The sequence below is a fragment of the Strix aluco genome, chromosome 20, assembly GCF_031877795.1.
Source record: "Strix aluco isolate bStrAlu1 chromosome 20, bStrAlu1.hap1, whole genome shotgun sequence".
In the NCBI taxonomy this organism is placed as follows: domain Eukaryota; kingdom Metazoa; phylum Chordata; class Aves; order Strigiformes; family Strigidae; genus Strix; species Strix aluco.
In genome coordinates this window covers 16,360,806-16,387,109 of record NC_133950.1, presented here as the reverse complement: position 1 = coordinate 16,387,109, position 26,304 = coordinate 16,360,806, and the positions used below count along the sequence as shown (strand labels likewise).

Below are 26,304 nucleotides of genomic sequence, written 5' to 3'. Positions count from 1 at the left end.
TCCCAACTACACCATATCCCTAAGTGCTACATTCCCTGCAGGAATCCCAGGCCATACAGTAAAGGTACAAGAAACTTAAAAAGCCTAAGGCGTACTGAATTACTACTGTAATATATTTAGACGTGTTTTTTTCTGACATAGCAGACATTCACCTTCATGATGGAAATAATTTATTATTAGAACAGCCACTACTTGTCCACATTTTAACTCGAACAGAAATAGTTTGTTTTCATGCAGTATCTTTAAACCTCTTTATTTGCCCTTTGATTAATCTAAGTGTTCTCATTCTGGTTTCCTCCATTTCTTCAAAACCCTAAGATCTTTAAAACTATTTGAAAAACTGCAAACAAATACATGACTTCAATATGGTACAGCTTTCTAAAGATGGCCATGATATGCAATGACAGTGAAATAACAGTTTGGTTTGCTAAACTGTTGATAAAAAGTAGCTAAAAAGTAAACATTTTTTTATTGTGAAGTTTCAAATTCGATTATTTCTTTGCAAGATTCCCAGCAAATTATAAATACGTCATAAAGACAAATTTTACATTAATTCAAAAAATCCTTTTTAAAACCAGAGGTGATAGCTAATAACCGAAGTACAGTTTCTATGCATAGAAAGTTCTGTAATAAGTTTTTAGAAGGGTTCTAGGGAAGTAGTAGTAATTCACAGCAATCAAATGAGAAACGTGCTTTAGATGACTAACGCGAGTAGCAAGCACACATTAAAAAAATGCACTGGTGTTCAGCCAAATGATGGATTCTCAATCTGCACTAGACTATTTTAAGGCTTGTTTGAATTTGGTCAAATTTATTTTCCTTTATTTCTGGGCACATGCCATTTCCTGACAGAAGTGACCTGGGAAGCGTAAACTGGGGAATATCGGCGCTACCCCGGAAAAAGCCGCCTTATTCCCCTCTTCCAGCGTTCACGGGCAGCACTCGCTGAGCACCCGCGGAGCCTGCGCTGGGCTCTGCGGAAGGACCCGCCCGCCAGCCCCCTCCGGGCAGTGCCCCCCCCCCCCCCCGCGGGCGCTGCGCTCGGGGTGTCCGGGAGCCCCGCAGAGACCCCGCGGGGGGGTGAGGGGGGGAGAGGCCGGTCCGAGCGGAGCGGGGCGGCCCCGCGGGGGGGGTGAGGGGGGAGAGGCCGGTCCAACCGGAGCGGGGCGGCCCGCGGGGGGCGGCGGCCGGGAGGCGAGCCCGCCACAAAGGGGCCGGAGTCAGACGAGGCGGCGGCGGCCCCGCGCGCGGTGACGGGCCCCGCTCCGGCCGCTGCGCCCCCCGGTCCCGGAACGCCCCAGGGCGGCGGCGGGGCTCGGCCCGGGCCGCCAGCCCGCGAGAAACCCCGAAACACCGCGGGGAGGAGGAGGAGTTGCGGCGCGGAGCGGCGGGGGGTTCCCCTGCCCAGCCCGGCCCGGCGCGGGCAGCCCGCCCAGAGGGATGTCACAGCCCCGGGGCAGCGGCGGTCCCGGGCCCCGGCGGTGAGAGCGCGGCCAGGACCGGGCGAGGCGCCGGCGGAGACCGGTAAGGCCGGGGGGACGCCGGGGGGAGGCGGCGGCTGTTGTCCGGCCAGGGCCCGCCGCGGCTGTAAGCCCGGCCCAGGGAGCCCTGAGCCCCCGCGGAAACCAGCAAGCCTGGTTTTCCCTTCGCCTTTTCTTTAAAAAAACACTTCCAGGATAGAGTTGCAGAGTCAGTTGAGACATTTTATGATGCCAGGCAGTGCAAAGCCTTCTTGCCATTATTTTCAAGAATATTACATCTTTTTTTAAATCTTATTTAATTCTGCAGGTAACTAGAGCTTCATGCTTCCTCAAGCTCACTGAAAACGCACATGTCTCAACAAACTTTCTAGGGATACTAATTTCTGTGATAACTTTTCTAAAGGACTACCTGTATTAAAAACTACAAAATCTCTATTTGGTCTTTCTTACACTCATGTCTGATCAAAGAGATACAAGAGTTCCTGGAACTTTTATTAGAGTCTATAAAATAAATACTTCAAAGATTTTGCAAAAATTTCATTTAAAAAATAACCTAGCATTTATGAGTGCCTTTGTGTAAGCATGAAATATTTACGGTATGATCTAACTACTATTTTTCATGGGCAGAATGAGTCACATTTATTAAGATGTGAATCTGTTGAAGGGCTATTACAGACAATGCGCCCGCACACATGTGAGCACACACAGTATGAGCGCTTTTCGGTAGTGATTGGATTAAGTGAAAATAAGGTGAGGCCGCTGTTAAGGGAAGCAACAACAAAAGCAGTGCTCTCTTTCAATAATTACATTCCACATCTATGACAGAACTTTAAAAGCACAAAGAACAATCCACAAACAACATGACTAAAATTCTTGGTAATCCAGAAAGAAAATTTGTACTTCTTGTAACTAAAAAAGCTATCTTTTGCCAAAACTTGAAAAAAGTTACACAGCAGCAAAACATACATAATCTTTTGAAGTTTCTTGCAGCACTTGATAGTATTTCAAAACAAAAGTTCTCCAAGAGCTAATTAAGATACTCTCATTCTGAAGTGCTGCTTTAGTCATCCATTCCCCTCAGTAAAAAAAAGTATTTCCTTTTCAGAAGAACGGACTAACATCAGAAGAATGGACTAGTGCTTGAACCAAAATTTCACCACAATTTTAAGTGCACAAAAAAGCTGAGTATAGAATGCCTTATAATAGAAGTATCTAAAGCAGTTAATTGGTGTTTGTCAGTGTGGCACTGCTTACAATGGAAACAAGTAACTAGTGGCAAAAAACCAAAACTCATTCCCCCCATAAGTTTGGAGGTGAACTTTTCAACTTAGTTTTACATCATGTTTTCATAAGTGAAACTGCATGCTATTATGTGTCAGCCCTTCCCTATCCCCTATTATACTTACTTTAAAACTTCAAACAAAACTTTAAAGCTTTTCCTAATACATGTGGCATGCACACTACCATGCTGTATTTTCACTGTGAATTACCGTTTCCTTTTACAAAACTGAAAAACAGTGTTCAGGTTTTTCACAGCAGTACTCTTTATCTAGAAATCAAACTACATGAGTTAATTCTAAAAGAAAACATGTAGCAGTGGAAGTCCCTCTCCTTAGAAAAGAGCGAAAATTAATAAATGCCATTAAATATGAAGACTACTTGAAAAATTGAGAGGATGCATTAATGTAATTCCATGCAAGAGAATGTTTGGGAGAGGGAGTAAGAACAGAGCACGAGCTCTGAGAAAAAGGGCAGGGAGGAAGAAAGAAAGCAGCTTCAGAAAATTCATGCTTATCTATCTTATCACAACGGTGTTGTGAAATCCAGATCATATTACTGGCCTGGTGCCTGGAACATGCCAGCTAACTCTTAAATCCACAAACATTGACTATCAAGGAAGGACTCTGCAGAAGCAAAAACTAATGTTTGTTAACAAAAAGCAAAACCAAACCCTCTGATCTTTTCATAGTAGGATTTTATGTTTTAGACACCCTTGCTCCATTTGCTTTCATAATTAAAATGTAAAACTGCATTAATCTAAAAACCCCTCTTAATTTCAAAGACAAAAGTATTAAAGAAGCAGTGAAGATCTGTTGCTAGTTTTTCATGTTTCTTTAGAATGAACAATTATCAAACTATGTGTGAATTCACAATCAAATAAAATAGTTTATCGTTTCAAGAATAAATGCTGCAATAGCTAACACTCTGCCTTTTGTGAGCATGCCTTCATTTATGTCTAAATGCTTGAGGAATCTACACAGAAGGTACCACAGCACGTAAGGTATGAGGAAAAGCCAGCCCATCAAATGACTGCTAGCCTCATCATATTAAATGTGGCCAGCACACAAGAACTGATTAACCCACAGAACTGAATTTTGTAACAGAGCAATTTAGAGCAACAAAATAAATTCATCTGTGTGTAGGATATCACTGCTGACTTTTTTCTTCTAAGTCAAAACAACCATACCGGGAAATGTCAGAAAATATCAGTGTTGTGTGAAAGTGCGTATCTCATCCTTCTTATGTATGTGTTTTTTCATTTATCTGGATATTTTTAAAAGGCTCTGAAGTATCAGTTTAATCATGGTGCATTCAATTCTGGCATGTTAGACCTGCCCACACTCGTAATGATCCAGCCTCTAGACTATAAACCCTGGAGTCCAAGCAATTCACAAGGATGGGAATAAACTGTGAGTGTTGGGCCTTGCCTATCCACTCCTTAATGAAAGTCACCTACTACCGAAAAAAAAAAAGAAAATATGACACATAAATAAAACCACATCCAGAAGATAGAGTGAAATAATAACAAGTAACCCCTCAAATTCTAGAATTAACTTCCTAAGGAATGTAATACTCTGGGAGCCTTTTTAGGGAGCTTGAGTGACAGTGATAGAAAATGGTAGCAGTTTGTTATAAAAACAACAGTTGTTATCCCAAAGATACAATGACTTATTCTATTTTGACAGCTTACTGAGCACTCCTGCTTAAGTGTAAAAAGTCACATCGGAAACGTACAATGATCATCATAACTGAAGCCTGATCAACTGAAAATGCCTCCTGAATTCCTGAGCTGTGACATACGAGCCACTAAAAATCTATTCTAACTTTCTGAAGTGAGAATTGCTGCTATCTTCATCATATACCAGGTTCTGATGTATTAGCTCCTCAAACCAAATTAGTAGTGTTTTTTCTTAATTAGATTAACTTTGCAATAAATTCAACTATACTGCAATTCAAATAGTTACTGAAGTGCCCAGAAATCCCCTCTTAAAACATCCTAGTTTTAGCACAGAAAATTTCCTTCTCTGTAAAGCAGTCTCCAAGGGTAGACAGTGTCACATATCACTTGTACAAAAGCTGCATTTATATACTCAGTGCATCACACTTTCATACCTACAGTCCTCTGGATTAGTAACAGTTCACTATATATAGAAAAACAAGAGCAGCAGCAAGAAGCAATTCTACTGCTTTTACCTACTGGCTTCTTTTATGTTCCTTATCTGTAGCAGTAACCCAAACCAATGCAATTTAAGACACAAAATTTATATTCTGGTATGAAACCCAGGCAATTATTTTCCACATTTGTCTTAGTTAAGGTTTTCCACACAAGATTTACACAGATCATTATTTTGATTCTGTGTTTCTCCAAAATGCTATAGTATAGGTGATGCCTTCCTTAAACGTGAAAACATTTCCTCCTTGAACTGACTTGTAATCCAGAGTAAAGCATAATAGAGTTCAGTGCTCAGCCACCATCCAGTGCTCTTCCTACTGTCTCAGCTCTTCTTTTTGCAGAGCACCGAAATCAGTGTAGGTGTAAAGAGAACAGAGTATAAACTCCCAGAGACAAGACGCCAATCTCTCAATGGTTGAAAGATGCAACATTGCAAAACCACTTTAGATCTAGATGCAACAGTGCTGACAGTATGTACTCAGGCTTTCATAACACATTTCTTTCCAGAGTAATACTGCAAATGTCTATTTTATGAACAAATTTCATCCAACAAAACCAGCCATAGCATTGAAAGGCTACTGGTAGGATTTTCAAATAGGCTTAATGATACTTCATTGTGTTGTTATTACAAGTCATATCTTTCATCTGATGGAGACATACCTTCATTCTCTTCTGTACACAAAAATTCAAATGAAGCATAGCATCAGAACCAACAAGTAATGAAAAGAGATATATATGTCGGAATATCCACAAGGAGATGTGTATTTTGTTACAAGTAGCTTTAAAAAAAAAAAAAGCCATAGTGCTGACATTGCTACCTTTAATGCTTTCTTAAGGCAAGCTGTTTGGAAAAAAAAAGTCAGTATTTGCCAAACAGTAATACTTTGCACGTAGAAGTACTTTTATCATTTCAGGATTATGACAGTGATTAAACTATAGGATGTGAAACACCTGTATAATTTTAGATGGTAAAATACTTGAATCTTGTTGAAATATCACATATAAATTTCAAGATACTCGTAGCAATCAAAAGGTAATATATTTTGACTAACCAAAAGTCCCATATAAGCATGACACAGTACAGGACAGCAAAATATTTCAAAGCAAAGCCAAAGAAAGATTTTATTTACTTTTTCCTAAGGGACAGGAAATGCTGAAACGTCTGATAGCCCTTTCAGAAGGTTTATTTCCTCTTTTTTCACCAGATCATGGGAACATCCTCAGTTGGGCAAACAATGAATGAGCAAACAATCCAACTTATATTATCCCATTATATACACAGACAGGCCAACATTTGGTCTACAAACTGAAATTTTAACCAAAGCGCTTATGCTGGCTAGGAATATGCAAAATACTATGATTATAACCCACACCACAATGCCACCAGAAGTTTTCACACAGATGCAGTTATACTGGCGAAAGATAAAGAGGAAAAGAAATTATTTTTGCCTGAATAAAGTAATATATACTGCCAAGTAGGGGAAACATACACAAAATCCGTTTTAGCTGCCTCTGTACTAGGGCAAGTTTGTCCCAACTCGACTCCCAAGAACAGTGCTTTTACGAGTGCAACAGTCTTGAACAGCCAGAATCTAGAAATGAAATTACTTCAAACTTATATACTTTTTCTAATTATAAGTTCTATTTGACTTTTAATTGAAATGACATGTATCTTTCTAAGTGTGCTTCTCTCACTTCTCCCATTTTTGTTTGTATGCTTGTTTGGTGAAATTCTGTCAGTGTGCACAAGGATAAAAGACAGACATGCTGTATTTCCAGTAATTAAGAAAATTCGCACCAAACCTGCAAGCATGCTTTTATATCATATAGTTTTGTGCAATGGCAAGGTTGAAAAGTCCACAGCTACCTAAGTGGAATTTTGCACCGGGAACAAATATGGCCCCAGTAATATAGTTCCCTCCCAGTCCACTGCAGAAGAGCTACTGGGAGAGGGAGGGAGCAAGGAGGCCAAGCCAGAGAAATGGGAAGAACTGAGGGATCAGCAAGGGCACTAGTTAACTGCAAAGGCTGTGAGCAATTACTTGGCATAAGCGTAACAGAAGAAAACTGAAAGCTAGTGTGTTAGACATCAAATAAATAATATTTTCCTCTCCCATGGGAAGGAATTCTGATGTCCTAAGAATCTGATGGTCTCCTACTCAAAAAGGGGAAGATATTAAAAAGCATTAAGTCCTTCCTTAAAATGGTTTCTCTGGCTTCCCTCCCCACTTCCTCCAGCAAGCTTTTTTGGAAAAAAAAAAAAAATTTTTTTTTAATCCAACTGCAGAAAAGAAATGCCATTTATGTTATGTAGTCCATCACAATATGCAACAAACAGGCCTCATTCTGAACACTTTTTTTTTTACTGAACAAGTACAGACAAAAAGCCTTAAGAGATCACTTCATAAACAGACTCTGCAGGAAGGACATCTGAAGACAGTACGATTCTTGTTTCCATTTGTACAGGAGCATTCTCTTACCAATGTAATTTTCCTTCGAATGTTTTTTCTTATAGGAAGAACACCTTAGAAAAGGTGACATGCAGGCACAACCATGAGAGAAGCACTTCAGCACAGTCTAATCATGCTGATGTCCTTCACTGATGGCTCACCTTCTGCAAACAGTGGCCAAACCCTGCAACAGGCTTCCTGCAGAAGGGGTCGATGTCCCAAGCCTGGCAGTGTTTAAGAGGCATCTGGACAATGCCTGTAACATGCTTTAACTCGGTCAGCCCTGAATTGGTCAGGCAGTTGGACTAGATAATCGTTTTAGGTCCCTTCCAACTGAAACAGTCTGTTCTACTCTATTTTGAAAGATGTTTGAACTGATAGGTTAAGATGAGGCTGATGAACTCTGTTCTATTTCTTTCTTAAACAATTCTTAAAAAAAGTGGAGAGAAATCAAACTGTTCTGAGTTTCTCTGTATTTCTTCAGCCTGGAAAAGAATGTGCACCCCAAGTCCTGTGTTCAATTAAAAGACACAAGATGCTGTGACAAAGACACAAGTGAATGCTGAGGAAAAAATTAGTTTCTTTCCAGTGGTCACAATAATTAGTTGGGTGTTTGGTTTTTTGGGGTTTTTTTTTGGGGGGGGGGGGGGGGGGGGGAGTTATTTCAATGCAAACAGTGAAATAAAACCCATTTTACACCTATATGTGAGAGACATTTGCAAAAACAGTCCATCTGTGGAGAAATACAAGGCCTGGAAAACCGCCAGGGTTTCCAAGTGTGACCTGCTGTGCAAATGCTGATTATGCAAGTTAAAGCTGTCTGGGGTGAATTTATGTTCCCTGTTTTCCAGAGCTCCAAATAACATTCCTTTACTTACAGAAACAATGTCAAACTCCAAACTTTTATCTGACAAGTTTTCAAGATTCTTGACAAGTTCTGTAAAGCACAATTCCTTTCTGTTTGCAAAATGAAAATGAGTTTATTCCAAATAAGAAACTGAAGCAAAAATGCATATCCAAAAATTTTAAGAAGGATCAAGTCCTGGTCACTTTTGTTTGAACCATTTATAGAAACTTCTATGGTTTATTTCAAAAGAACAGAAAAATGTGGATGACTGACAACCACATCTCAGTATGAATAATTATTTAAGCATGCATATCCATCATTATCTTGAAACTCTAAAAAAAACTTTCTTACAAGCCAGCAGCTGCCTAGAATCATAGAACAGTTCAGACTGGATGGGACCTCACCTTCGTCTTACAAAGCAAGACTAATTTCAACATTCGATCAGGCTGCTCAGAGACTTGCTTAAATCAAAACTTTACATATTTCCAGCAATGGAGATTTCACCACCTCTTTGGGTGATTGCTTCAATCCTTGGTCACCCTCATTGTGAAATTCTTTTCTTCTAAAACCCAAAATGAATTTTTCCTGAGGCAATTTGTATCCATTGACCATTATACTTTCACTGCACTTCCAGAAAGAAGCCATCTTCTCTACAAACACTCATTATGTAAGTGAAGACAGCAGTAAGATGTCTCCTTCACCTTCTGGGGGCTGAACAAACCTAGCTCTTCCTGATGCTCCTCATACATTGTGTCTGCCAGCCTCTCGCTATCCATGCTGGCTGTGCTTAGCTGGACTTAATTCCAGTCTCTCACAGCTGTTACTATCATCATTTCGCTGTACTAAAGATGACCAAGCAGTAAGGGGGCAGTTATTTAAACAGTGAATGGTTATTCCATGTGAAGTGCTTTACAAGCAAAGAAAAACCTGATGGTGACACCACCTTGGTTTTAAAAAGTATCAAGCAGGCTTTTATACACTGAAAAAGCTCCATACTGCATTTTCCCCCCATTTTCTTTAAGAAAACTAGGTCATATATACACACCCCTATTAAAATTCAACAACAAGAAGCTGTTAGAAATACACGATATCAAAGTGCTGTTCAAGGAGCTGGAAGAGCGACTGCGACAAGGACATCCCTGGCCATAGTGACAATGCTAAGCTCACGCTTCCAAGGTGACTGTTGCCTGTTAAGTTCTGGTATTGACTTATTTGTAAAGAGATTGTGATGGCCTCAGTTCTCCACCTTGAATATGAATTTGCTCTGAGAACTCAGCGTAATGTCACCAAATGGGTACTGTTGCAGTGTGTCAGTAAACACCACCAGCTAATTCTAACAGCTGGGGGTCATCTTCATCCACTGTGCACACAGGCACGTGTTCTTCCCCTTCCCTGAAGGGACTCTGAAGTGAAATGACCAAGCTGAGTGTACAGACAAAGTCTCCAGTGAGAGTCACAATAAATATTTTAGTTGTAAATTCTACTAGTCTGGAAAAACAACAGATTTTATTGCCTATGATATTTGAGCAGTAGAGTTTTAAATTTATAATTATTAAGGACTAATGTAGAGTAAGTGTTGGGTTTGTTTTTTTTTTTTTTTAACTACAAGGTTCAATACTGCTGACTAATATAAAATTGTTAAATTTCACCTAAGCTATGTCTCCTGCAATATACTTGGTTATAAAATACTGCAAATGAGCTATTTGATATTTTTAGAACTTTTAACAGTACATAATAACTTACATTCTGTTTACATTTAAAGGTTATATTTGTAACTGTAAGAAATGAAAATTAATTCATATTTAAATGAAAACACCAATCTTGGAAACTTTTGTGGTACTTGCCTGGAAGAAAGGACTCTTCAAATCCTGGTATTTATTACTTAGTTTCTTGTTGTTCTTGGCAGGCTTTAGATAAACTAGCAACTAGTAACTACAGTCCTGGCCATACAACTAGTCCCCTTGATGTCCCCTTCAGCCAACATAAGTTCATGCTGGACAATAAAAACACCTCATTTGTACACAGACATACTAGTTACTATGTAATATTTTGTAAGTTTTAGAACAGACTACCAGTTGTAAGTTTGCATTGATTTCCTATTTGTTACTTACTGTTGAATTTATTTTAAAACAGATTTTTAAAAGTTCTTTGCAGAAGAATATCTGATCAGAACAAGAGGATCATGATGACAACAAGATTCATCTGTCTAATGCTAATAGCTGTTGTGGGAGCTACTGCAAGCAAAACGCAGGAATTTGAAGGCAATGATGAGGAAACAGAGCAAGAGTTCATTTATATGAACAGATACAAGCGTTCCAGTGACACACAGGACAAATGCACTTACACCTTTATTGTACCTCAGCAGAGAGTGACAGGTGCCATTTGTGTTAATTCTAAGGAGCCTGAAGTTCTACTTGAAAACAGGGTAAACAAACAAGAACTACAGTTACTTAACAATGAACTACTCAAACAAAAGAGACAAATAGAAACTCTCCAGCAACTGGTAGAGGTGGATGGTGGGATTGTGAATGAGGTTAAACTCTTAAGAAAAGAGAGCAGAAATATGAATTCTCGTGTCACACAACTCTATATGCAGTTACTACATGAAATTATCCGAAAACGTGACAACGCCTTAGAACTTTCTCAGCTTGAGAATAAGATTCTGAACCAAACTGCAGATATGTTGCAGCTTGCAAACAAATACAAAGACTTAGAGCACAAGTACCAACATTTGATGTCAATTGCCAATAATCAGTCAATAATAATTGCCCAACTGGAAGAACACTGTCAAAGAATGCCATCTATAAAGCCACTGCCACAAACTCCACAGACACCAAATAAAGTCTACCAGCCTCCTACTTACAATCGCATTATTAACCAGATATCTACTAATGAGATTCAGAGTGATCAGAACTTAAAGGTTCTGCCACCGACCTTACCAACCATGCCTGCAGTTACTAGTATTCCGACTTCAACTGATAAACCATCTGGTAAGTAATATTATTGATATGTCTACATTAGTTTATGCTAATATGCAGTGCACAATGTTTTAATTGTAATATCAAAAATGCATACAGAATTCATTTATTTAGCAAAATAAATGCAAATGGATTTTGTACTAATTGAGATTTCTTAGATTTGACATTGTCTATCTTGTGTATTTTTAAGGTAGTACAAGCACAGAAAGAAAGCAAAAACATGAATTCTGAATGTCCAACAGATTCAGATACACTAGCCCCACAGATTTTTCTCATGTTACTCTGCCAAGACAAACCCAGGGCTTATTACATGTACGAGATAAAGGAGCTGCAGAAAAATCTTACTAATCAACAGTCAATCATCTATATTTTATTCACCTGTGCCCAAGACCAAAATGTTATAACTCAGGACATCTGAAGGGGTTTGACACTTTTTGCATAAACATTTATGAAGTTATTACGAGCTTGTTGATCTAGCTTGTGGTAATGTTTGTGCTTTTGTAACTCAAAAAGGAATACGTACCTGCTCTGTACCTCACACGGGGTACTTGCGCTCTAAGACAGGAACAAAGGGAAGCAAGTGATGGAATAGCGAGAGATTATTACACAGCCCTCATTAAGAGTCTTAAGAGTTCTGCCATAAGCAAGATTAGAGGCATATGAAATCACATCAGAGATCAGTTGATCTACATGATAAAGAAATAACAGGTAAAGAATCCAGTTTCACCTGTGGTCCCACATATTTAAAAAAATAGTTCAAGTATTACGTGTCCCATACAAGAGGAGTCTGTTCTTCAGTGTGTGGGCAACATGTCCTTGCTTCAGGGGGACCCAGATAGGGAACCCAGAGACATCTGAAACTAAGATTTGGAACAGAGTATGGCCTGTGAACTGCACTCAAAATATATTTAAAGCTATTTACAACATATTCCAAATGACATCGTCAAACTCTTTAGAATTACTAAATAATGCAATTGACACATAAAAAAACCCCCACAGACTTATTTCTCAATGAATACCCACAATGAAAGAAACTTGTGCAGGTGTTTCAGACCAAAGCACAGTCTCTAAAACATTTTGCTACAAAGTAGTTACTTCACCATATTGCCAGAGATTAACTCACCAAAGCTTGTATTGTGGCATGCAGAACCTCAGCCAAAAAGAATAGGATTCTAATGTTCTATGTCAAAAAAAAAAGGAAAATCAGGTCTATAACATTTTGACTTTGATCTCAAAGTAGGTTCAAGTTTAGTACAGTATTTCCCCATCTTTCTGTAAGTGAAATATCCTTAAAGCATTCTTTTAAGACTCTTCCCCTTCCTGTTAGACTCTTCTGAAAACTCATTAACTGGTCACATCCTCCTCATGCTTGTAAGAACCCAAACTGCAGCCGAGACTTCACCATCGCACGGCAGAATGGAAGAATTGCTTCATGTGCACAGTACTTTTGTTGATCTATCCTCCTACAGCATTTTCCTTTTTTGCAAAGGACACATTCACGTTGACTCATGACCAACTCGCAACCCTGTAGAACTCTAGATCCTCACCTGAGGAAGTGCTGCTTATCCAGCTATTTTTCATGTTCATCTCCAGAGTTCCCTTCCAACGTCCATGAGTCTAAGATAAGATTTGACATCTGCTACTTATCCCTTATCTATGTAACTTATCAGAAAAAGAAGTTTCACATTCCTTCTGCTCAAATCCATTACAATAATCATTTCTATCCTTATTTTCTCATTTGCAGCAGTTTGATTTGTTCAAGCAAATTTCCAACAACTGAAGTTAAGCTATTTAATCTTTCATTTCCAGGGTATCCCCTTCTCCTCTCCCCACCTTTCTTTTTGGGCAAGGAACATTTAATACCTTTTCCTCATCCTCCAGAATGTTCTCCACTCACAAAGCACATCTCAAACAAAATCCCTCCCCACGATTAATGCCGTAAATGATACTTCAGCCACGTGTCTGGAATGGACTAGGAAAAACCCACAAAAACACCCACCGCCCCATACCCACAACCAACGCTCCACAAAAGAAACAAAACCCACTACCACCCCAGCTGCCTAGCCACTGGAAAGAAATCCACCTATGTTTTATCCAATCCTTTCTGTACTGTGTCTTGAGTTCTCAACCTTTGCCAAAACTCCTGGCTGTACTAACCATCTGACTGCAGCCAGCCTGTGCAATGAAAACTGAAGCAAAACTGAAGGAAAATATGAAATGCCTTCTCAGTTTAATCTGTTGACAGCACTCCTTCCTTACAAAGTAGCAGACCAGTATTTTCCCTTGACTGTAGACTTACTAGTCTTACTGCTCTCAGTAGCTTTATTTTATTTTGTCCACACTGTTGTTTTTGTGTGGTGTTTTGTTGTTTGTTTTTTGGGGGGGTGTTGTTTTGTTAAAAACAAACGAACAAACCCCACACACAACCGGACATGCCTAACACTCTGAGCTAGCATCTACTTTGAGCTAAAAGGTCACAGTTTAGCAAGGTCACTTTCTTACCATTTTCCCTAGCTGCCTTCTGCAATAGCAAAATCCACTGCAGTGTCCTCAGAGTCTCTTTTAACTTGTAAACTCTCCACTTGGACTAATTGTCTAAAGCATTTTCTCTGCACGCTCTCTGAATCTGCTGACATCTGTTAAAAGTTCATTTTGTTTTGCTTTTCACTCTTCTTCCATAAGAATCATGGCTTTCACTATTTCACAATCAAGATTACTGATGCTGCTTTCCATTTCACATTTTCAATCAGTTCTTCCCTACTTACTAGGTTCAAATGTAATATATCGCAATTTTTTTTGCCTTCTCTATTTTATGTATCTATGAAAAACCTATCCCTAAGAAATTCCAAAAACTTGCTATGTATTTTTTATCTGCTGTATTCTTCTCCCAACAGATAGGTAGTTGGAAGTTGGTATCTCACTGAGAGAGACAGGCAAACAGTGTCAAAACCCAAACATTTAATTTAATTATGCACGTAAACTGTGTAGAAAGTGAGACTTAAGTTTTAAAATAAATCTCGTATTTCCCTTTCATTTGTATTAATGATTTTAAATTAGTTAAAAGCTGCGTGGATCCACACTTCCAGCTCCCCATGAAGCACTATGTAGGATTACTGAGTCTCACAAATCCCTAAAAGACATATATAAGAGCATGAAGTATCTCATTTCTGTAAAACATTATGCAGTGTGAAAATATCAGTGCAAAGCAGAATTAAGTGAATCTCTAATTCATAAGAGCAATTACATGGACCTATTGGATTGGGTCCAGAGGAAGACCACAAAAATCATCAGAAGGCTGGATCAATTTTCATCAACTTCTCAATCAAAAATGATCAAGGCTGAGAAAGTCGGGGGGTTCATCTGGAGAAGAGAAGGCTCTGGGGAGACCTTAGAGTGGCCTCCCAGGACTGAAAGGGGCTACAGGAAAGAGGGGAGGGACTCTTTAACAGAGCCTGTAGCAACAGGACAAGGGGTGATGGTTTTAAACTGAGTGTAGATTCAGACTAGCTATAAGGAAGAAATTTTTTATGATGAGGGTGATGGAACACTGGCACAGGTTGCCCTGAGAGGTGATCGATGCCCCTCCCTGGAAACATCCAAGGCCAGGTTGGACAGGGCTCTGAGCAACCTGACCTAGTGGAAGATATCCCTGCTCACTGCAGGGGGGTTGGACTAGATGACCTTTTAAGGTCCTTTCCAACCCAGACCATTCTATGTTTGTATGATAATCCTAGCCCCCTCCTCTTTTTTTTTTTTTTAATTACGCATTTTAAAAAACATGAGAAAATATTTTGTTTCGTACAACTTAATTGTTCAAGTCAAGAAATAAAATACGATTAGAGAAATTTTTTAAGAATCCAAACAGAATTAATGACTGCTGAAGACAGAAATTAAGGAGAGGCAAGACAAAAAAGACAGGGTTGGGAAGAATAATCATGTGGTTTGGGTTAGCAAAATTACAGACACACTTAAAAACGTATTTCAAATTCTTCAACTTTGCACGGGTGGGTGCAAATCCAAAACAATACAATACACCCCACACAATCAGCTATCAAAACCTACTCTGGTCTCCACGTAACATAAATGTGTGGTCTCTTCATGATACAGCTGTCTCTCCATCCTGTACATCCAATACTACAAAAGGATTTTTGTAGTTAAAGGTGTTTGTGCAGTGAACAAGCACTGGTCAGATTACAAAGGTACTACTTGTCAAAGGTCTGCTTGACTCCCCAGAGGCGATTTTATCAAAACCACCTCTCTAAAAGGCAGAATGCTCTCACTTTTTCAAGGGAAGATAAGACGACCCTTGTTTATAAAGCATGTTAATACTTCAGAAGGAAGATACACATTTTATTATTACAAAAACATTGATTACCAGACAGATCTAGTAAAAGAACTGTCCTTTTCTCCTAACAACAGCATATACACTATAGAGAAAGTTTACACAACTGCTGCCTAATTTTTTTTTGCAAAAAAAGGGCAGTTTGTGTTATTGCTGGCCAACCAGCAATATGGCTGGCACAGTCACATCTACCTCAGTCAAAAACCAGGAATCTGAACTGGAGATCATAAGAACTGCCACAGAAATTAATTTAACAAACTTACAGAGATTTCTGTACACATCACTTACCATAAAATAAAAGCGCTCATCTTTTTTCAACATGAATATTTTTGAAACAACCTACTTCATAGGTTACTTTAAATTTAAAATCTTCAGCACAGTGACCCTTTCCGCAATGCCTTTATACAGTACTAATATACTAGACCCCTATGCCTACACTCAGAGGAAGGTATTATTATAATCTAAAACAAGATGGTCATTTACAAGTATTTCTCTGTCATGTTTGAAGTGTCTTTCCCTACATGCTATTATAATTGACTGTGTAGTGTGATTTACATGTATAACCGAGTATTTTCTCCATATTCACAAAGGTAAGCCAAAACAACTAGCCAAATCACAAAAAAAAGGTGTCAGATTTGAGAGGCAAGGCATAGAAGAAGAGCATCTTGTCAAAAATTTATTAGGAATATTTGAATTGTTGGATATTTCAACAGACACATCATAGTCTATTGCCTCTAATATGATAAAGGCTAATGACTGCAGAACAACAACATTGGCAGTAAATCATAAAAACATGATGTAGATAAATTAAAGAACCCCAGTCTCATAGTAAAATGCTCTAGAGAAAAGAAACTGAAAGAATGCATTGTAAAATGTGGGCATCATCACTGGATATAAAGTAATTTTAGAGATATACACTTCAGAGTAGACAAGTTAATTTCTCTGCAAGGACTAATATCATGCTTTGATCCATGCATTTCCCAGAAAGTCTTACTTTATGAGGCATAAAAAACACCCCAGTGTTCCTGTTCCTGGTTCTTTGCAAAAATAAAGGAAAATGAAAAAAAATACTTGGTTTTGATTCTGAGTAGAAGAATTTGCAATTTTATCCTAAATCGTTTGCCTCTAGTTGTTTTTTGTGCATTCTTGTTTCCCGCTCATACCCAAAAGAATAAGTTGGGTAAGTTTAATTCTGTCTGCAGAATACTGAGCATGTACACAACACTTAAATTCTACAGAAAAATAAATTTTAAAAAATTGGTTAATAGCCAGTAACTCACATGTTAACACCAGAGATTGTTCAGAATACCTCCAATTGTATTTTACTCTATTCTACTATGCAAAATATGAATTCCAAGGCAAATTTCTGTAGTCCTATTCAGGAACACTGCTCCTTAGACTTGCCTGAAAGAGCTAAAAGCCCAATAAAAGACTTCCTGATGAAATGGCGTAGCTGTGACACTAACAACAACTCCTTTCTTGGACTTACTACCCCGAGGTTTGGGGTGGGATGTAGGGCTATGACACACCAAACCCCAACAAATTTGCATGCATTAATGCTTACCTACAAGTTTTAATATGCCAATGCAAAAAGCAGATGTAGTTTATCTACAATGGGTTTTAGTTTATAACATCAAAAAGTTTAGGACACAGGGTCAATAATTCAAACAGATCTGAAACAACAAGTTATTAAAGTGTAGAATACTACACACAACAGGACAAACACTGTTAGGTGAAGCACTGCTACATTTTCTGTATAAAATAGAGGAATAGCTTATCAAAATATCCTGCTTTGTCTAAATTTGCTAGTGCACCATTGGAAGATGCCTAGACACAAGACAAATGAAAGCTGGACTTGAAAACTGCATGAATTTGATTCATCATCCTTGCCCAACAAATCTTTTTCCAGGATCAAAACATTTAGTAGCCAGTTATACCAACTACGAAATGTATGTTTTCTTGTGCAATTGCTATAGAAGACATTATTCCTAGAAAAACATGCACACAAACCAGTTTATCATACTCTACCAGATAAAACTTGCAGGTAAACATTTTATCCCCATGCTGCATTATAAAAAACAAAGTTAAATAATAGCAAACTGTAATGCTAAGGTTAATGCAGTACATACAGTGTATGCTAATTTTATATGGTTACACACTTTTTCAAAGAAGGCATTATTATGTATATTTTTGTATACTACTAAGACAGACAGTATCTATTCATACTGATAATTATGGCTTAATGAAGCAGCTGGTTTAAACTGGTATATCCTTTAGGTGAAGTAATGCAGATTTTGTACCATCAAGTAAAATCTTTGGATAGGAACAATGGACAAAATTAAAATAAGAAATGCTGATGTGTAATCTGAAAAATATTATTTAAACAGGGCACAGAAATATTAGGCCAATACGTGTAGCGAGGCCAAGCCAAATGTGTGTGTGTGTGTATATATATGCTTCTAAACAAATATTACTACTTAAGCAACAACAACAAAAACGACCAAAGAACTAGAAAGCTGGGGTTTTAGCAAGATCTGATATAATAGCCTATCAGAAACTTGGGAGGCACAAAATAGGAGAATATTGTAACACTGATGCATAAAGTGTTAACTGAAAAGGTAAAATGTTTTCAAGTACCACAGAGACTATTTAAAGATACCCTACTGCAGATTCAGAACTATCCATGCATCCAAAAAAAAAAAAAAGACTTTGAGATGATCAGGAAATCTTGTCATGGTTAAACAGCTCGGTAAAAGAGCAGCGCTAGAAGGCAGACAACGTAATTCAAAGCACTAAAGTCATGTCCAAATCAGGAAATAAGAAAAGAACATACTTTGTCAGGTTAAATATAAAGACACATTAAAATCTTAAGATTAAATCTTAAAACCTAACAGATCAGGAACAGGAAGCCTGACTAAAAGGTTATAGAGAAAGATACACTCAAGAGAAATTAAGGCAACAGTAGAAAATATGAATTAATTTTGTTATGAGTATTCACTGAGGGAACACTTTGACGAGCCTGTGTTGACTACATCCATGTCAAGGAGGCTACTCTGCAGGATCTACCTCAAACTGAAGTGTTGGTAGAAGAGGTTATAAAGCCAATGAAAGAAGTGAATACTAACGAACTGTAAAGAGTAAAGCACATTCCCCAAGAGTTCTAAAGTAAAGTGAACATGAAACAATTAACTGCTATGTAACCTCTCACCAAGAATTGCCTTGCTATGCCAACACTGAAAGGTGGCAAATGTGACATTGAAAAAAAATTTAAAAAATTTTCACTAATTCATAGAAAATATGCTCAGAACAGTATAACAAGCAGCAAACAAATCTGAATCATGTACCATCATCCAATTACCTTGAATAAAAATGAACTTGCTTTTTGTAATACCAATTCTGTATCACTTTTAGAGATATTTGAAGGGCTCGGTGTCTATGCAGACAGAGTTCTGGTTGATACCTAGTCTGTGTGTACTTCCAGAACACACTGAGCAGGTTTCTTACTAGAAGTGTTTAAATGAAGCTGCTACAAAGTACAAAGAAAGAGCCTCACATAAATGAACCATAAAAATCCCTTAATTATAAAGTATTTTTTTCATGAGGCAGAATTAACCATGGTGTCTTATTGAGATTTGTGCTGGAGCCAGTTGTCTTCAGTACGTTCCCTTTCATTTCTGATGCCAGATAACATCAGACTACATAGTTTAGTCAAAATTTTGGAAAGTTAGTATCTGCCAAAAAACCACCTGTCATGGAAAAGTAGTAGCAAACGCTGCTTTGAGGTATTTATAATAGTTTATTTTCATCTTAAAGATCTTTCAGGGAAAAGAATCCTGTACAGTAGAGCACTGTTGCCATGTGGCCTACAAGGAACTGCATGATTAAAAAGCTGTAAATACCTCATCATATACTGATATATATTTATTTTTATGAAGACAAGATCAAAGATCTGTGGTTGAGTATTTCAGGAGTTTCTTCAATATTGACTTTGAACTGACATGTTCTTTTTTGTTTTTAGTAAGTACCACTATGTACATATTGTGATAAAATAAACAAGAGCAATTTAAATTACCAGCAGTCGTTACATTTGTCGTCTTCCACCTCTCATAATAAGCCACGCAACTGTGTCACAGAATACCGCATCTACAGCTAAATTGCCAGAAATCTGAACAGTTGCCCACCACAGAAACGGAGAAGGGGCTACAGTCTGTGAATATGACTAAGGGATAAAGAACAACACAGCATGGCCACAGACCACAAAACTGGATTGCCTCTTGGTACACTGACTTTTTGATTAACTAGTTAAAAAGACCAAAAAACCCCAAAACCCCCAGAACACTGAGGTTGTTTCTATAAAACTCATTCACTACTAACTCATTTACTGAGTACAAGGGTAACTACCATTATCAGTGTTGGACAGTGGATGAAATAAATTAAAAGAGAAGTTACTCTTGACAGCAGCATATGCTTCAGTAAGACTCCTCATGAGAAGATCTGACAAGCCTTCTTCCTTCAGTGTGGGGAAAAATAAATAAATACTTAAAAAAAAAAATCAAGGGTCTGTAATCTCTAATCCTGAGGATTCTTGTTGACTTCACTCTTCTGCTTGGGCAGCAAAGCAGCTGAGGGAGTCTTTATGCAGATATCAACACAGACCCCTCTATCTTTTAAATATAAATTTCTCAGACTCATTAAAATGTAACCTAATTATCTTCCCATTGGAGAAAATGTCTTTAAAAATCATGACTATAGGATACTTTCAAAAAGAGTAAGGTCTTTATGGACTCTTACTAAACTCAAGAAAAAAAAAAAGCATTCTCCTGAAAACAGAAGAGTAGTATCTGTAATTTCTGAGAATGCAAAGTGTTTTAAAAGTCTTCTCATTTATCTAAAATTTTGCTCACTATGTAAGTGGGCACTCCATGTTACAAATCTTAATTTCTATTTTGTGTCATCATTTATTAAGGTGACAACAGCAACACCTCCATTCTTAATTTATGTTGCTGGTTCCATTGTTAATGTCCATGCCAATGACATTTTCTGGGATCTAAAAAGCTGAATTTCTCAAAGACAGAAACAAAGTCAAACTTACCATTTTGCTTTCTGAGGGAAATTATTAATAGTTATCTATGGAGTCATTAATATTTAGTTTCTTTGAAGATATAATCAATGTTATAAGTGCAGCTGCCTAAAATAAAATACAATTTTAAAAAAAGATCTACCTTTGTCAACGATTCATTGCGATATATTCCAGAAATAAAGTTTCAACAAATGAATCTGTTTGAAAACACTCAGGGGACACTGTACCTTCAGTAAGAGGAAAAACTAACTATTCCGCAGAAGCAAATCTACTGTAAAAAGCTACCAATTCGAATACGGCCCTGCATTAAAGACATGCTCAGCTGTGTTCTGATGCAGAATCCTTCTGTTTTGGCACAGGGCCCTGGAGAGACTGTCTACAAGCATTAGAAGACGGCCATGATACAAGCTCCATCTATCTTGTAAAGCCTGAAAACACAAACCAGCTTATGCAGGTCTGGTGTGACCAGCGGCACGACCCCGGTGGCTGGACAGTCATTCAGAGACGGCTGGACGGGTCTGTCAACTTCTTCAGGAACTGGGAGACGTACAAGGTTAGGACAAGCGAGCAGCTTGTTGATGTTTTCTACCCTCTAAAAATTATTGTTAAAGTTAATTTAAAGGGTGATTTTAGAGTCTGGCCAACAGCTTACCTGAAGAGGAACTTGTGTGTTTACCCTTCAGAAGAAGTAGTCCCTACAATAAGTCACTGTGGTTTTCTACTTAAGAATACACTCCGATTTACCACTAAAACAGATGCACAATACTAACATGCTTCTCTTGCTTCCTTTATAGCAAGGATTTGGTAATATAGATGGAGAATATTGGCTCGGATTAGAAAATATTTATTGGTTAACAAATCAAGGCAACTACAAACTGCTCATAACAATGGAAGACTGGTCAGGTCGAAAAGTATTTGCTGAGTATGCCAGCTTCAGACTGGAGCCAGAAAGCGAGTATTACAAGTTGAGATTGGGGCGCTACAATGGCAACGCGGGAGATTCTTTCACTTGGCACAACGGCAAACAGTTCACCACGCTGGACCGGGACCATGACGTATACACAGGTACAAGGTCCCTTCCAGTTGCCTCACTTTTTGTGCCCTCCTCCCCCTCCCTTCTTTAAAAAAGGAAAAATACGGTCATACACACACACGAAAAAAAAATTTACATTTTAAATATTTGTCAGTAACTTATGAAGCACAAATGGGTGTGTCAACCCTTATATGTACTAACCCTGAAACGAAAATTCTCACTGAAATATTTATCATTTCTGTAAAATATGCTGGGGGGGTGTTATTTGAGACAGTAATGCAAACAAATTTTCCAGCAAGGAAGAGTACGCTAATGAGTCTATCTGCAGAACCTAACTACAGAGCTGGTTCCTGAAGAAGCTTAAATTCACCTTGTACCATGTGGTATCTACATGTTAAACACACAGTGCTTAGCTTGCTTGCTGCAAGACTTCATTTACTCCTAAGACTGAATCAGACCTTTCTTTTGCAGGCAATTGTGCTCATTACCAGAAGGGAGGATGGTGGTACAACGCATGTGCTCATTCAAATCTCAACGGCGTTTGGTATCGCGGAGGACACTACCGCAGTCGGTATCAGGATGGCGTTTACTGGGCTGAATTCCGCGGCGGATCATATTCACTGAAGAAAGTTGTTATGATGATAAGACCTAACCCCAACACATTCCACTAAAATAATTCTTCTCTTGGTTTGCTTTCTTGTTCTAAAAATCACATAAAGCTATGATGTTACTACCTGGAATTATCTTTTCAGAAATGAGGAATGTAAGATATTGTACATTTATTGCTGTGAGGGCTTGTATATTGTATTTTCAAGAATCATTCCAGGAAAAAAAAGCTGAAGAAAAAAAAGGAACTGAACTGACATAACATTCAAAACACCTCTTGGTACTAAAAGTAGTTATATTAAGCCTTTTACAACTGGCAGTTTAGATGGACTGTAGATAAACTTTCTGGTTTTTATTCCCTGTAAATTAAGTTTGGATGGTAAAAATACTGCCACAACATTTAAATATTTTTGTATGTTATGTATAAATATTCTCAAATACAAGAAATATTACAAACTGTACAGCAAGAGTATTATTGTTATTATGAGCAATCATTTGACACAGGAAATCATATCCTTTGAACTGTGTAGCTGGTATATGTACATTAGTGTGATTATCCTGATTTAATCTTTGTTAACTGCCATGAATAAAGTTAGTACTATATAATTTGATTTTGAGAGTAGATACTGAAACCATTACTGTCGTGAGAAAGCCAGTCTTTCCCCTTCACTTCGAGCATTTTAATAATCTGCTCCTATAAATTAAAATTCAAATTTGATTGAAATATTTTAGAAACACTAATGATTTTTTTACCAAAATGAAGTAGCTACCTGCATATGGAAATGAATCCAGATTTGCAACAGATGTAACACGCTGTACAGCCAACACGTTATATGACACCAACTGTCACAGTATTTTGTACCTGACTTCAGTCATTACCTGCTGTGTAGCCTCTGTAATCAGAAATGGCTGGATATAAATTAAAGGGACTATCCAACTTTGCAGGCAAATGATGGATACCAATATATAAGCTATTTAATATCCTTAGCCCATAGATAAAAATTATATAAAGAAGTTACCTGTAGCCAAGAGAAGTTATATTTACCATATTTCACAATTATAGCACATTACTGTCAAATTATTAAATAGATTTACTCATCTATATTTAGAGGTCAGTCACAACTATGAAATTTGGATTGGGATAATTCTAATATTCTTCTGAGGTAGGTTTCTAGAACAGATTGCTAGAACACCCATTTCAAAACAGCAACTACTATGAAAAATGCAAGTTAAAGAATGCATATAAGAGGGAGAGCAAAAGCCTACAGTAAGCCTCTGCATTTGTGTGAGTGTGCTTGCACACTTTTTCCCTTATTACCTCATCACTTTACAACAGTATGATGTGCATTAAACTGATGTGTGATGTAGCATGTGTTGTATATAACTGAAAGTAGGGTTTTTAATATATTAGATTACCCCTGTAATATTGTAATCCTTTAATAAAGCAACAAATGTTATTTTGACATGTTCAGATTTCATCCTGTTTTAGTTGAGATTACTCATAGCAAAGAATACATAATCACTTAATTCACGCCACTCTGCCCCATGACTCAAATCAACTCTGGTACACAACTACTATTAACGTGTGTCAAGTGTCTAGATATTGCAACGTCAAAAGCAAAGCAATCTTCAGCTGAGAAAAATACTAAATTCTCACACATCCCAAGGAAGAAGAACTTCTTGTAGGTTCTATGAAAACCCCAAAATTTTCAAACCGTATTCAAGGTTTATCTTCTATTGGTTTACCTACTGGACTCTGGAAAACAATTAAGTTTTAGGTAAGAAATATTAAATGCATCTACTGGCTCTGGAGCCTGGCCACAGTGCTCTAACAATTAGGACTGTAGCATTAATGTAGCAAAATTCCTTAAAATTCATTCTGGGTGATAGGGCAGTGTGGGTAGAACAAGAAAGTTTGTGTATCTACACTTAGATTTAACAAACTCACTAGCAAAAAGAAGTTGAACAACAGAATAGTTTAGAAAAATGGAGGAGAGATAAAAAGACTGTGCTGTTACATCACTGGCCAAGTGTGATGTTCACAACAAGAGCTGTGGCTCAGCTGTCTGACAGAAAAGGACTGAGGATATCCAACACATTCAAACCAACTGGTGGTGGGAAGGAGGGAGAGGAAAGGATGCAGAAAACAAGGTCCAAATGAACAAGAATATACATCCAGTTGTACCTAATGAGTTAGTTCCTATTGTATTTAAAAAGCTGTATTTACATCATCATAAAATACTTTGCAGAACTCTTGTAGGGCAACATTTTAAACACACCGATTTACTGAAATTAAAGGCACTGGAAGAAGCTGTCCCTGTTACCACAGAGACACTATTCAGGAAAGGTATTTACCAACTAAAACTTTGCTTGGCTCAGTGTGGACCATCGAAGTAGGACAAAAGTAGGGACCGTATCATTATTTCATAATTTAGCTAAAGCTTGGTAGATAAGACCTCTAGAAAATGGAAAACAAAACCCAAAACCACATCCCAATGTTTAACACAGCATCTTTTTTCTTAAAATTTGAATTAAATCATTTTTAATAAACCCAGAGGCTGGCACATCAAAAACAATTAAACATAGGGAATTTGGAACTTATACAGTGAAATAAGTGGTTGGCAAGTATATTGGCAGAATCACAGATCTGCAAAATTTCACTATGCCTTTTTTTTTCCCCCCACATTCACACAACAGAACTCAGTTTGCATTAGATCCACCATTTCACTTCTGTAGACTATGAAAGGCCTTAGTCTTTCCTGTTTCTCTAATTATTTCCAATTCTTTCAATTACATTCTTGTTTCATCACTCTCCAAAGCAGTACATCTCTGACAACAGTAGGCTGTCTAAAAATCACATATCAAGTATTTTCCTATCATTAGCAAAAGCACTTGAGGTGAGTTTATGCAGGAGAAGAGACCTGCAGCACAATGAGGAGAGTTGCAATAGCTTCAATTCTCCTGTACTGCTCCTTCATTTCAAAAAGTACTGTAGAAAGAGTCCTGGGACTGCAAACCTCCTAAAAAACTTAGGTTGCTCTTCTAACTTTTTAAAATATCTCTACCTTTTTCAGAACAGTAAAGAAAATGCTGTTAACTAATGCATTATCTGTGTATCGGGAACTAAACAGTGGGGCTCCACCTAGAGCATTTAGGCAAAAGGCCAGCTCCCAAGATTTAAGTTACTTAGAAGATAACTCGTTATCCTCTTATACACATATTTCATAAGACTTATTGCCTGAAATGCCTATTATCATTCAAAGCATAATCCCCATTGTTATATGCCAAGAAAAAAACAACAAAACAAACCACCATAACTCAGTGAAACCTGTAGATTGTAACAGAACATAACCATCTTTGTCCTTTCGATAACATAGATACAACCTAAAAGATCACCTACAGTGAAGACAGGAAAAAGCTGTAGCTAGCCACTGCACCCATGAATGTTCAAATCAATGTGACTGCTATTTTTTCTTAGATCACACTGTGGCTCAATGCTTCCAACAGCTCAGACCACAGCCTTGCCAATCTCATGGGTTTTTTCTTTCCTGTCTGAAAACAACTGTTGGATGTTTTAACACAGTAGTTCCAAATATAGTAAAGGAATATATTAATCTCTCATATCTTGAGGTTGTAAACATACCAGTTGTTGTCTCCTATATTCATCTGGTTACACAATGGTCACACAAAGGTTCAACTGCACCTCTCAGGAAGCAGAGAAAACCTTACTTTAAAAGAGCAGCAACATTGCTTACCAGAGTACCTGCACAACTTAAGCAGTTGTTTAACTCCCCAGCACGTTCTCCAGCGCACCTCAACCAACCTCAGACCGCCCTAGATGGAATGAGAACTGATACTTCATAACTAACAGTCTTGCAGTGAGAGACGAGAGGCTCTACAGCGTGAAACAGGAGCCCCATGAACTCTGCAAATCTTCAGAGACTTCGTCACTCTCATTCAGTGATTTAAGTTCACTATTTACTGCTAACATAGATTGATCAGTCTACTTGTTCATTTAAGCAGATTAAAGAAG

At 37.9% G+C, this 26,304-nt stretch overlaps 2 protein-coding genes across 13 annotated transcripts in view; one reads left to right on the top strand and one right to left on the bottom strand.

Moving 5' to 3' along the window:
* Positions 1–26,304, bottom strand: part of RALGPS1 (Ral GEF with PH domain and SH3 binding motif 1) — a 130,234-nt gene that overhangs the window by 46,665 nt on the left and 57,265 nt on the right. The gene's annotated exons all lie outside the window — the stretch shown is intronic.
* On the top strand, positions 1,208–23,734 carry ANGPTL2 (angiopoietin like 2). Of its 4 annotated transcripts, XM_074846309.1 has the most exons (6): positions 1,208–1,524; positions 4,448–4,594; positions 10,366–11,222; positions 20,992–21,185; positions 21,427–21,697; positions 22,137–23,734. In XM_074846309.1, the coding sequence occupies exons 3-6, from the start codon at positions 10,415–10,417 to the stop codon at positions 22,334–22,336; spliced, it is 1,473 nt and encodes a 490-aa protein (XP_074702410.1). In that variant the 5' UTR covers positions 1,208–1,524; positions 4,448–4,594; positions 10,366–10,414; the 3' UTR covers positions 22,337–23,734. The 4 variants fall into 4 exon arrangements, with proteins under 4 accessions (XP_074702410.1, XP_074702409.1, XP_074702411.1 ...); XM_074846308.1 differs by lacking the exon at positions 4,448–4,594; XM_074846310.1 differs by lacking the exons at positions 1,208–1,524; positions 4,448–4,594 and adding an exon at positions 4,606–4,627.